The following is a 12,453-nucleotide window of genomic DNA, read 5'->3' as shown; positions in this document are numbered from 1 at the left end:
TAATTGAAGTGGATGTTATCAATCCTTACATATAGGGTGGGCAGGGAATTAGCATAGCAGCATATTAAAGTTGTTTGATAGACCTCAAGTAAGAATAAAATAAAGAGCCTCACCAATCACAGGAGATAAAAATACGGCCAAGGCCCATGGTGCAAAATGAGCTTTTATTGCAAGATGAACAAATTTCCCTGACAAAGTCTGTTGGTGAAATGCATAGGGATTAAGAACATAAGAGAGGTCATGTTGGATCAGGCCAATGGCTCATCCAGTCCAACACTCTGTGTCACACAGTGGCCAGAAAACCCAGGTGCCATCAGGAGTTCCATCAGTGGGGCCAGGACACTAGAAGTCCTCACACTGTTGCCCCCCACCCCAAGCACTAAGAATACAGGGCATCACTTGCCCCAGACAAAGAGTTCCAACAATACACTGTGGCTAAAACCTCTGCTTCAGATGTTTATCCAATTCCCTCTTGAATATTTTTTCTTGAAATTTAATTGAGTAATAAAGTATATCTTTACCTGATTTTGCACCATTGGCCTTGACTTTATTTTTATCTCCTGACAGATGCAAGGACCAAACTGGAATAACAAGTTTATTATTTCGTCAGGGGTGTCAAACACAAGCCCCGGGGGACAAAACGGCCCACCCAGGGCTCTTATCCAGCCCACAAGCAACTGGTATGTATGGAAATGTGAGGTACTTCCCCTTTTATGGTATCCCTTGTAGAAGAAAAACCTAATCTTGCATATGATTGCTTATATTTTCTGGGTTTCTCAGTTAATCAGTTCCTTTCACTGCTAAGAATCAATTACTTTTGATTGTATTTTGAGTTTAAAAAAATATTGTGAATGGGGTTTGCCTGTTTTTTTTAATAAAGTTTATACCTCTGGCAGTTGGTGTTACATTTTACAGCACGCATGGCCTGGCCCAACAAAGTGACATTTATATTCGGATCTGGCCCTTGTAACCAATGGGCTTGACGTTTCTGGGCTAGATGGAGCTGCTGTTGACTCTGGGTGGAAGGATCAGTTCAGCCCGGCTTGTTCTGGAGCAGGGGTTGCCAAGTCCGACTCAAGACATATCTGGGGACTTTGGGGGTGGAGCCAGGAGCAAGGGTGTGGCAAGCACAATTGAACTCCGGAGGGAGTCTTGGCCATCGCATTTGCAGGGACTGCACACCTTTTAAATACCTTCCCTCTATTTGGAATAATAAAGGATAAGGACACCTTCTTTTGGAGCTCATAGAATTGGACCCCCTGGACCAACCTTTTTAAAACTTGAGGGAGTATTTTGAGGAGAGTCACCAGATGCTATGCTGAAAATTCGGTGTATATACCTCAAAAAGCAGCCTCCCCAGATACCTATGGATCAATTTTCCACTATATCCTATGGGAATCGGTCTCCATAGGGAATAATGGAGTGCCCAGCAGACATTCCACCCCACACTTTCTGATGACCCTGAAGCGGGGGGAGGGCCTCCAAACCAGGGGATCCCCTGCCCCCACTTGGGGATTGGGCAAACCGGAAACTGCAGTGTACTGATTGGCAAACACTAGAAATAAACCACTGCTTTTTTATGTTGCAAATGAATGCTAAAGCAATTTCTTTCATAATGATGCAATTATGTTATCATCACAAACCAAAATTCATTAAATGTCCACAGAAAAATCAAAAAGTTATTTGCTTAAGCATTTATTTGCAACATAAAAAAGCAGTGGTTTATTTCTAGTGTTTGCCCGCCTGGGGTTTGGCTGCTCTAGCTGGAGCAAATGGGCAGGGTGTTTTCTTTGTCCTCCAGCCTGAAAGGTCACAGGGGCTGCAGAAGCAGAAAGGTCTTCAGGGGAGGACCCAGCGTGGTCGCTGCCTGGGGGTGAGGGAGGTAGAATATACGAAATTGCATAAAACATTGCAGCTAAAAGAGCGGTAGGTTTATTATTTGGTAAGAAAACAGGAGATGTCTTCATAGGGTCTATCTTTCAAAGCAAAGGAATAATTCAAAGAGAAAAGTAGTTATGTTCAAAGATCATGTGATACAGAGCGTCTGCACCACCTGCAGTGCCTGAGGTATGAGATATAAACGCTGATGGAAATAGAGGGTGGGGACCACTCCTTTCCTCATCCTCAAAGCAGCCTGTATCTCACCCCGGGACCCTTGCCTTCCCACACATCCCTCAGTAGGTTTTGCCTTCTTTTCTTCCCTCCACCCCCCCACCACGTTTTCTCTTCCCTCGTTCACCTTATCATTTCTGCCCTTGTCCATTTCTTTTATGCCCCAGATAATAAAAAGCAACCATAAGAACATAAGAGAAGCCATGTTGGATCAAGCCAGTGGCCCATCCAGTCCAACACTCTGTGTCACACAGTGGCCAGAAAACCAGGTGCCATCAGGAGGTCCATCAGTGGGGCCAGGACAGTAGAAGCCCTCCCACTGTGCTCCTCCTCCAAGCACCAAGCATACAGAGCATCACTGTCCCAGACAGAGAGTTCCAAAAATACCCTGTGGCTAATAGCCACTGATGGACCTCTGCTCTTTATGTTCATCCAACCCCCTCTTGAAGCTGGCTATGCTTGCAGCCGCCGCCACCTCCTGTGGCAGTGAATTCCATGCGTTAATCACACTTTGGGTGAAGGACTTCCTTTTATCGGTTCTAGCCTGACTGCTCAGCAATTTCATTGAATGTCCACAAGTTCTTGTATTGTGAGAAAGGGAGAGCAGTACTTCTTTCTCTATCTTCTCTATCCCATGCATAACCTTGTAAACCTCGATCATGTCACCCCTCAGTCAATGTTTCTCCAAGCTAGAGCCTCAAGTGTTTTAACCTTTCTTCATAGGGAAAGTGTTCCAATCCTTTAATCATTCTAGTTGCCCTTTTCTGCACTTTTCCCAATGCTATAATATTCTTTTTTTGAGATGTGGTCACCAGAATTGTACACAGTATTCCTCCTCTCCCCACAACAGGCACCTTCTGAGGCAGGTGGGGCTGAGAGAGTCCTGAGAGAACTGGGACTGGATCAAGGTCACCCAGCAGTCTCCAAGTGAAGGAGTGAGGAATCAAACCTGGCTCTCCAGTCCTCTGCTCTTAACCTCTACACCACACCGGCTCTCCTGTCTGAAGATGGCATTCCTTGACATGTACCATTTTTAGAATCAACTGTCAACATCCGGCTCAACATTAGGAAGAACCTCCTAACGGTTAGAGCAGTTCCTCAGTGGAACAGGCTTCCTCAGGAGGGGGTGAGCTCTCCTTCCTTGGAGGTTTTTAAACAGAGGCTGGATGGCCATCTGATAGCAATGCTGATCCTGTGAATTTAGGGGGAGGTATTTGTGAGTTTGTGCAGGGGGTTGGACTAGATGACCCTGGAGGTCCCTTCCAACTCCATGATTCTATGAATAACAGCTACCTGCCAGGATCTGCTGCCAGAACCAGTCTCTTCCTTTTTCTCCCCCCCCCCCCCCGCCCCGAGGAACAAAAACAAGAAAACAAAAATCATAAGTGCAATTTTTTTTTACACAAGGTTAAAAAAAACATGGTAAAGCTGCAGTACTGCAGTCTGAATTCTCTGCTCACGACCTGAGTTTGATCCCGGCGGAAGCTGGTTTCAGGTAGCCGACTCAGGTTGACTCAGCCTTCCATCCTTCCGAGGTCGGTCAAATGAGTAATAATAATAATAAATTTTATTTACACCCCGCCCTCCCCGCCGAGGCAGGCTCAGGGCGGGTTATAGGACATGATAAAACTATGTTAAAACAATAAAACAAGATTATACAATTCAATACAGATAACAATTAAATATTTAAATAATCTAAAAACAGTCTAAAAAATATAATCTAATAGTGCTATTATCTCAGTTATGTTAATGTTAATGATGGCGTGATGTTTATTCCAAGCTCCATCTTAGAAAGCTAGCCGGCTTTCCTCCAGCTTGCTTGGAGGAAAGTGTAGATGACTGGGGAAGGCAATGGCAAACCACCCCGTAAAAAGTCTGCCGTGAAAATGTTGTGAAAGCAACGTCACCCCAGTGTCGGAAACAACTGGTGCTTGCACAGGGGACTACCTCTACCTTTTAGTAAATGAGGAGCCCCATGGCGAAGAGTGGTAAAGCTTCAGTACTGCAGTCCTAGCTCTCTGCTCGTGACCTGAGTTCAACCCCAGCGGAAGCTGGGTTCAGATAGCCGGCTTAAGGTTGACTGAGCCTTCCATCCTTCTGAGGTCATTAAATGTGTAGCCAGTTTGCTGGGGGTGAACAGCAGATGAGTGGAGAAGGCAATGGCAAACCACCCCGTAAAAAGTCTGCTGTGAAAACGTCATGATGCGATGTCACCCCAGAGTTGGAAATGACTGGTGCTTTCACAGGGGACTTTACCTTTTTAGTGAATGCAAAAGATATTTTCTTACTCCTTAAGGGGGGGGGGGAATACTAACTGCAGAGTTAAAAGAACAAAGACAAAAGGCCATAAAACAAAACAAATGTTGTTTAATCTGAGATTCCATATTCATGGACAAAGAATTCAGTGATATAACAGTCAACTTTGTTCAGTACAGAAAGGAAGGAGAGTACAGAAGTCACACCGGGTGTCATAAATGGGTTACACTCTCAGCTTCGCTGGCCCAATTGACCCAGGAAGGACTGCTACTCAACAAAAACGAAACCCTTCAAAACAATTCACATGTTAAGGGCCTATTCATCCATTAGATTTCCCTTCTTGCATCAAAATGCCCTCAAATGAGAATAATTGTGCAACAAATACACATCAGTCAGTTGGATCCAACCGATCTAGCTTACTAGCAGTTGTGCCTTCTTCTCTGGCACTGGGCGCTACCGGCAATAAGTGCTACCGTTAGGAACCAGATCAGGGGTGGCCAAGCTGTGGCTTGGGAGCCACGTGGCTCTTTCTCAAATAGTGTGTGGCTCTCGAAGCCTCCCCCACCTGTTAGCTGGCTTGGAGAAGACACTTTTCTCTTTAAAGCACTTCTCCAAGGCAAGCCAGCCAGCAGCTTGGAGAATGAATTTAAAGTTGCTTTCTTTCCACCTCCACCTCCCCCGTCTATTTGCCTGCCTGCCTGTCTTGCCACTCTCAAAACATCTGATGTTTATTCTATGTGTCTCCTGCATTAAACAAGTCTGGCCACCCCTGAACCCCATGAAGCTGCCTTATATCGACTCAGATCATTGGTCCGTCTAAGTCAGCATTGCCTGCTTAGACTGGGAGTTTCTCAGCGTCTCAAGCGGAGGTCTTTTGCACCCCCAACCTTCTGGTTCTTTCAACCAGAGGTGCTCTGGATTGAAACTGGGACCTTCTGCATGCCAGGCAGATGCTCAGTTCCCCCTCTCCCCCACTTTCTACATCGTCCCTTATGTCCCAGTCAATCAAATGAAAAGGAGGTCTCTTGCTGTTCCAAAGCACGCTGGACAATGACTGCGCATGCTAAGGCAGGAAGTCCTGGCTTAATACACGTGTTTATCTTGAACTGAGACAGGCTCAGCTTGCTACTAAGTAGGCATACAACTGCAGCCTTGGCCAGGAATTTGCTGTGTGCCTTTAAGTAAGCATTCCCGCCCCGCCCAAAGCTTCGCTTCCAACTGTGTAATATGAGGATGTCGGCCTGCCTTAGGAGGACGTTGTGTTATGGAGCATTTAGAAAAAAGCACTACGTGAGTACTGGATTTTGAGGTGCACAGTTAAAAAGAAGAACAGAAATAGTTGCAAGGTAGTCGAGCGCTTCCAGAACGACGTTGGCGCTGAAAAAGGCAGCAAGTTGTACCCGGAGACTCGCTCTGTGCGGCTGACGTGTAACGTTTGTTTGGTGCGGTGATTTTTGAACTGTGTACCGAGGAGGCCTGCGGCTCCTTGTGGAGACCAGTAATGGTAGGCTAAGCTTCCTTCAAAACCAACCCGTCTTTTCAGCTGCAGTGCCCATAGGGAGAAGAAAGGAATTGGTGTTTGTGCCAAGAAGAACACGACTGCAGATTTATACCCCGCCCTTCTCTCTGAATCAGAGACTCAGAGCAGCTTACAATCTCCTTTATCTCCTTCCCCCACAACAGACACCCTGTGAGGTGGGTGCGGCTGAGAGAGCTCTCACAGCAGCTGCCCTTTCAAAGACAACTCCTGCGATAGCTATGGCTAACCCAAGGCCATTCCAGCAGGTGCAAGTGGAAGAGTGGGGAATCAAACCCAGTTCTCCCAGCTAAGAGCCTGCACACTTAACCACTACACCAAATTGGCTACCCAATCAATCTCCAAGGGAACAAACCAGACCCCTCCGTACTGATTACACCGAAAAGTGCTTGTAAACTGCCACTGCAGTTATTATGATCTCTTGGAGATCCAAATAAGAGCATGCTGGCATCAAAGACAGAGATGATACTTGCAAGATCACCAGTCAGCAGTTCAGCTACTTGGTCAGCCTTAGAACTAGCCATTTGCCCAAAGCGTTGCTTTGGAGGTCTGTTGCGTAAAGCATTCAAAGGCCTGTTTTGAGTTTACAAGACTGTCTCTTTGTGGGAAGGAGTTTCAAAAGGTACTATATTCTAGGGCAGGGGTGTCAAACATGCAGTCTGGGTGCCAAATCAGGCCCTCAGAGGGCTCCTATCAGGCCCCCGAGCAACTGACTGTCATCTGCTTCCTTTTCCCTATATCTTGCTTTCTTCTGCATCACAGCTTGCTTTGCAAGGCTTGCTCAATCGCACAGGAGCTACAGAGCAAAACCTCTATTTTCTCTATTGGCTGAAGGAGGAAGAGGGGGAAGGCAGAGCTTGTTTTTCCAGGCTCGCTCAATTGCACAGCAGAGCTACTGAGCCAAGCCTCTCTTCCTTCTATTGGTTGAGGTTCCTCTGTCCCCCCTCCCCCGCAGGAAGGAAAGAGCCAGAGCTTCCTTTGCCCAGTTCCCTGGATCCCATGGGAGAGATACAAAGAAAGCACCTTTAAGACCAACGAGTGCTAACATTTTAAGCATGTTTTAAGTTTTTTTAAAAATATACTGTATCTAATTGTGTTTGTCTGTGTCCTTTATAAAGTTTATATCTCTGCTACCTAATCTTAAATACCAACCTGGCCCAGCCCAACAAGGTCTCATTTATGTCAGATCCGGCCCTCAAAACAGATGAGTTCGACACCATTCTAGGGTAATACTTGAAAGGCTTTTTACACCAAATTACATACCCGCGGAGACACTTATTCACAATAATACTACTGTTTCAGGTGACACTTTGCCACCTGGAACTCTATAAAAATATACCTTGTACCAACAAAACCCACTCCCTGCGCCGGTCCAGTTATTTTGAGATAGCTTAAAACCAAAACCAGTTTTAAGCTGAAAATATCAAGGATAATTGCTTTAATTCCCCAAATTTACTGGATTAACTGGGCACATGTTACCTGCAAAAGTCAGTAACACTGCAAGTATGTTTGAGAAATCTACAGGCGCAAACTGAAACTAGCTTATATACTACGCTGTGCTCTGCCTCAGTCAGAGAAAGGTCTTTCCTAACACACTTTATCTAAGATCTTTTAATGGGAGAAGCCACAAACGGAACCTGGGGGCTTCTGATATTCCATCAATGAGCCCCAGCCTCTAGATTTGGGGAAACAGATGCATTCACCAATCAGGCCGAAAGAAAGAGGCTGGAGATCACGGGAAGACAAGTGGATTGCAGGCTGAAGCGCTTCGAAAGAGAGCGCGGCACCGAAGTTCTTTACAGAAGGCCGTTCAAACATCCTTACTTAATAATGTTCCTTATCGAAGGAGCTGAGGGCTAAATCTGCAGTAACATTTTCTCATCCAGAGGACTGGTTTTTAGAACATTCTAACTGGCTTTCTGTAGCCCTGTGGCACAGAGTGGTAAAGCTGCAGACTGCAGTCCTAAGGTCTGCTCACGACGTGAGTTCGATCCCAGCGGAAACTGGTTCAGGTAGCCGGCTCCAGGTTGACTCAGCCTTCCATCCTTCCGAGGTGGGTAAAATGAGTACCCAGCTTGCTGGGGGGAAAGTGTAGATGACGGGAAGGCAATGGCAACCACCCCATAAAAAGTCTACCGTGAAAACGTTGTGAAAGCAATGTCACCCCAGAGTTGGAAACGACTGGTGCTTGCACAGGGGTCGACCTTTACCTTTAACTGGCTTTCTAAGTGGCTTCCTCAAAGACAGTGCTGCATAAGACATTATTTTGGGACTCAAGGGACTCCATGATCTGGCCCCAGAACCTTTTCACATTATGCATTCATAGAAAATTCGACAATCGTTCCCGAAGCCATCCGGCAGATACAAAGTGCAAGGATACAACAGTGCATTGAGTCTATTCTGCAACCACACCCCTGGCGATGACGCCGAAGTCCGCGGCATCCTCAGAATTGAAGCTCTCCGGTTGCCCTGTAGGATCAAGGTCTAGCTGGCCTAACAAAAGCTCCCTGGCGTTCAGTAGCTTGCACCCGAGTCAGGGTTTTAGCTCTGAATGTCTCGTACCCAGAAGAACACTTGAACATGCAAGAGTGAAGAGTACAGATATGTCAGGGCGTGATGTCAAGAAGTAGTCAAATCCCAAAAAGGAAAAGTCGAGTTGCATCAATCCAGTAAATTAAAGAAGGGGTCGCGGTAGTTTAAACACCCTCCTCTGGCTGGCTGTGGAAGGAAGCCGTCTAGACTGCTAAGTGCCTCTCGAAAGTCAAGGGGGGGGGGGCTGCACCAGTGGAACTGGTGGTGACTGCCCCCCACGAATTCTAAACCCACTCTTCACGCAGCCAAGAAGTGCCGTTGCAGCTCCTGCGCTCAACACACCAGCCTAATTGTCCTCGAATTCCAAAACTTATAAAGGCAGAGCCGTTAACATTACATTAGTGTAAGGGGGGGGAGGTTTGGAGGGGGGAGGCGGACAGCGAAGAGTGCTGCGTCGCAGTGACTGTTAAGAGCAGTTTGCATAGTTCATCGTCGGTGAGAAGGGATGGCGAAACGGAGTCAGGAAGTCCTGATGAGGGGTGCTCTCTCGTCTTCCGAACCCTGCAATGACGACAAGAAAAGGAGTGAGAACGTGGTTCGCTGGGAAGTAAGGGAGGGAGAAGAAACTAAACTGGAACCTGTCATTCCGTCTGGGGATGGCCGACAGTGCTGTCAAGCTGCGGCTGACATTGTAGGGTTTTCAAGGCGAGGGAATTCAGAAAGGGCTTGCTATTGCCGGCCTCTGCATAGCAACCCGGACTTGCTGGGTGGTCTCCCATCCAAATACTAACCAGGGTGGACCCTGCTTAGCTTCTGAGATCTGACAAGCTCAAGCTAGCCCGGACCGTCCAAGTCAAGGGTGTCTTTCATTTTGAAGGCCACAACCCTAGACAGTAAGGCCCCATCCAGACAGTTAGCAGAATGAGTTAGTACTGAAAGGGGTAGAATGAGCCATACCCAGCACTTTTTTACTAGCAGGACCTCCTTTGCATATTAGGCCACACACCCCCTGATGTAGCCAATCCCCCTGGAGCTTACAGTAGGCCCTGTACGAAGAGCCCTGTAAGGAATTCTAGCAGGACCTCCTTTGCATATTATGCCACACCCCCTGATGCAGCCAATCCTCCTGGAGCTTACAGTAGGCCCTGTACAAAGAGCCCTGTAAGCTCCAGTTTGGGATGGTGGTTAACAGCCAGTTTGGTGTAGTGGTTTGGTGTGCGGACTCTTATCTGGGAGAACCGGGTTTGATTCCCCACTCCTCCACTTGCAGCTGCTGGAATGGCCTTGGGTCAGCCAAGAGAGCCAGTTTGGTGTAGTGGTTAAGAGCCAGTTTGGTGTAGTGGTTAAGTGCGCAGACTCTTATCTGGGAGAACCAGGTTTGATTCCCCACTCCTCCACTTGCACCTGCTAGCATGGCCTTGGGTCAGCCATAGCTCTCTTATCTGGGAGAAATGGGTTTGATTCCCCACTCCTCCACTTGCAGCTGCTGGAATGGCCTTGGGTCAGCCAAGAGAGCCAGTTTGGTGTAGTGGTTAAGTGCGCGGACTCTTATCTGGGAGAACCGGGTTTGATTCCCCACTCCTCCACTTGCAGCTGCAGGAATGGCCTTGAGTCAGCCATAGCTCTCTTATCTGGGAGAAATGGGTTTGATTCCCCACTCCTCCACTTGCAGCTGCTGGAATGGCCTTGAGTCAGCCAGAGCTCTCTTATCTGGGAGAACCGGGTTTGATTCCCCACTCCTCCACTTGCAGCTGCAGGAATGGCCTTGGGTCAGCCATAGCTCTCTTATCTGGGAGAAATGGGTTTGATTCCCCACTCCTCCACTTGCAGCTGCTGGAATGGCCTTGGGTCAGCCAAGAGAGCCAGTTTGGTGTAGTGGTTAAGTACGCGGACTCTTATCTGGGAGAACCGGGTTTGATTCCCCACTCCTCCACTTGCAGCTGCAGGAATGGCCTTGAGTCAGCCATAGCTCTCTTATCTGGGAGAACCGGGTTTGATTCCCCACTCCTCCACTTGCAGCTGCTGGAATGGCCTTGAGTCAGCCAGAGCTCTCTTATCTGGGAGAACCGGGTTTGATTCCCCACTCCTCCACTTGCAGCTGCTGGAATGGCCTTGAGTCAGCCAGAGCTCTCTTATCTGGGAGAACCGGGTTTGATTCCCCACTCCTCCACTTGCAGTTGCTAGAATGGCCTTGAGTCAGCCATAGCTCTCGCAGGAGTTGTCCTTGAAAGGGCAGCTGCTGTGAGAGCCCTCTCCGCCCCACCCACCTCACAGGGTGTCTTTTGTGGGGAGGGGAAGGTAAAGGAGATTGTGACCGCTCTGTGACTCTGAGATTCAGAGTATAGGGTGGGATATAAATCCAATGTCGTCATCATCATCTTATTCTTCTTCCAGGAGGATTGGCTACATCAGGGGTGTGTGGCCTAATATGCAAAGGAGTTCCTGCTGCAAAAAAAGCCCTGGCCACATCATTTCAGACTCAGTGTGTGTTTGTGGGGGGGTTCCATAATCTTAACGGTCTCTGAAAATAAACAACTTTTAGCACATCAGGGAAAATACTTTCAGCAGCAGGAACAAGAATCCGGACACAATCCCATGTTGACAACCTTCATCCGCTGCAGCTGAGGTTTTTTGCCCGCACAGTCAGCGTTACGTTCTACTAAATTTGGGCTCTTGCTTGGGATCAAGTCTTTAGAAATGTCTGAGGGAGAGAAGGCAGCGCGGTTTAGCCCGATCTCATCAGATCTCAGAAGCTAGGCAAGTGCCAGTACTCGGACGGCAACTGGCGAGGAAGGCTCCGCAGAGGAAGGAAACGGCAAACCACCTCCGCTTCTCGCTTGCCTTGAAAGCCCCTTGCCGGGGTTGCCAGGAGTTGTGTGTGACTTGACGATGCTTCACACGCACACAAACGGAGATTCAGGCAGGTAGCCGTGTCGGTCTGAAGCAACAGAACGAAGTCTGAGTCCAGCGGCACCTTTAAGACCAACAAAGTTTAATTCTGGGTATAAATTTTCACGTGCGTGCGCACTTCTGTCAGATGGTATGCATGCACGCAAAAGCTTATACCCAGAATTAAACCCACTTGTAAAAATGGAATAGCAATGAACCTACCTCGGGCTCCTTCTAATGGTGAAAACATTTAAAAAAAACAAAAAAACACCAACCCTCGAAAGCATTTTCCACCTTGAAAGTGCTCCAGGAAATAAAAAGCTACACCTCAAACCGGCAAACCCTAAACCACCACCATGGCCTGATCCATGCAGAATGTGAGTCGACCTTCAAATACAGTTTTTTTAAAACCGCTGCCGTAGAAGCGGTTTGCGAAAAAAAGCAGCAAACATCCCAACGGAGCAACCGACAGGCTGCCACCCAGATAATAACATCTGTTCCTCTCAGGCAAAACCACAACCAAAGAGACCAAGTACAGACAATGTGGCAGAGAACGGCAGTTGCAGCGACCTGCGCAGAAACTGAACAGCGCGTAAAAAGACACATGAAAAAGCCCAAGCAAAGAGAGAGCTGGGAAAAGCCTCCTAAAGCATTTATATTCTGCCCTACCTCACTGGGTTTTCTACTGGCTGGGCTTTCAATGTCTTGTCAAATATGTTATGGTTTCTTTACTATCTTATTTTTGTGATTCTCGTCAAGCAAATCCCTGAAAAGGTGGTATGTGCGAGTGTGTGTGCATATCTATCTATCTATCTGTCTGTCTGTCTACCTACCTACCTACCCACCCATCATCTATGTGTGCATATCTATCTAACCATCTAGCTAGCCAGCTAGCCATTCATCTATCATCTGTCCATCTATCTCCATCCATCCATCTATTAATCTATCCATCTATCTATCCACCCATCTGTCTGTCTGTTCATCCACCTATCTATCTATCCACCTATCCATCTATCTACCCACCCACCATCTATGTGTATATATCTATCTAACCATCTAGCTAGCCAGCTAGCCATTCATCTATCATCTGTCCATCTATCTCCATCCATCCATCTATTAATCTATCC

General features: G+C 47.4%; 1 protein-coding gene across 1 annotated transcript in view; it reads right to left on the bottom strand.

The window, feature by feature from the left end:
- Nucleotides 1-8,285: 8,285 nt before the first annotated feature.
- The window catches only part of SCARB2 (scavenger receptor class B member 2), a 68,078-nt gene continuing 63,910 nt past the window's right edge, over nucleotides 8,286-12,453 (bottom strand). The window contains exon 17 of the mRNA XM_060247408.1: nucleotides 8,286-8,998. Coding sequence (XP_060103391.1) covers nucleotides 8,957-8,998 — 42 coding nt within the window. The 3' untranslated portion in view covers nucleotides 8,286-8,956. The remainder of the gene's footprint in view (nucleotides 8,999-12,453) is intronic.

Source organism: Heteronotia binoei, chromosome 9 (genome assembly GCF_032191835.1).
Source record: "Heteronotia binoei isolate CCM8104 ecotype False Entrance Well chromosome 9, APGP_CSIRO_Hbin_v1, whole genome shotgun sequence".
NCBI lineage: Eukaryota > Metazoa > Chordata > Lepidosauria > Squamata > Gekkonidae > Heteronotia > Heteronotia binoei.
This window is presented reverse-complemented; position numbering and strand designations above follow the sequence as displayed.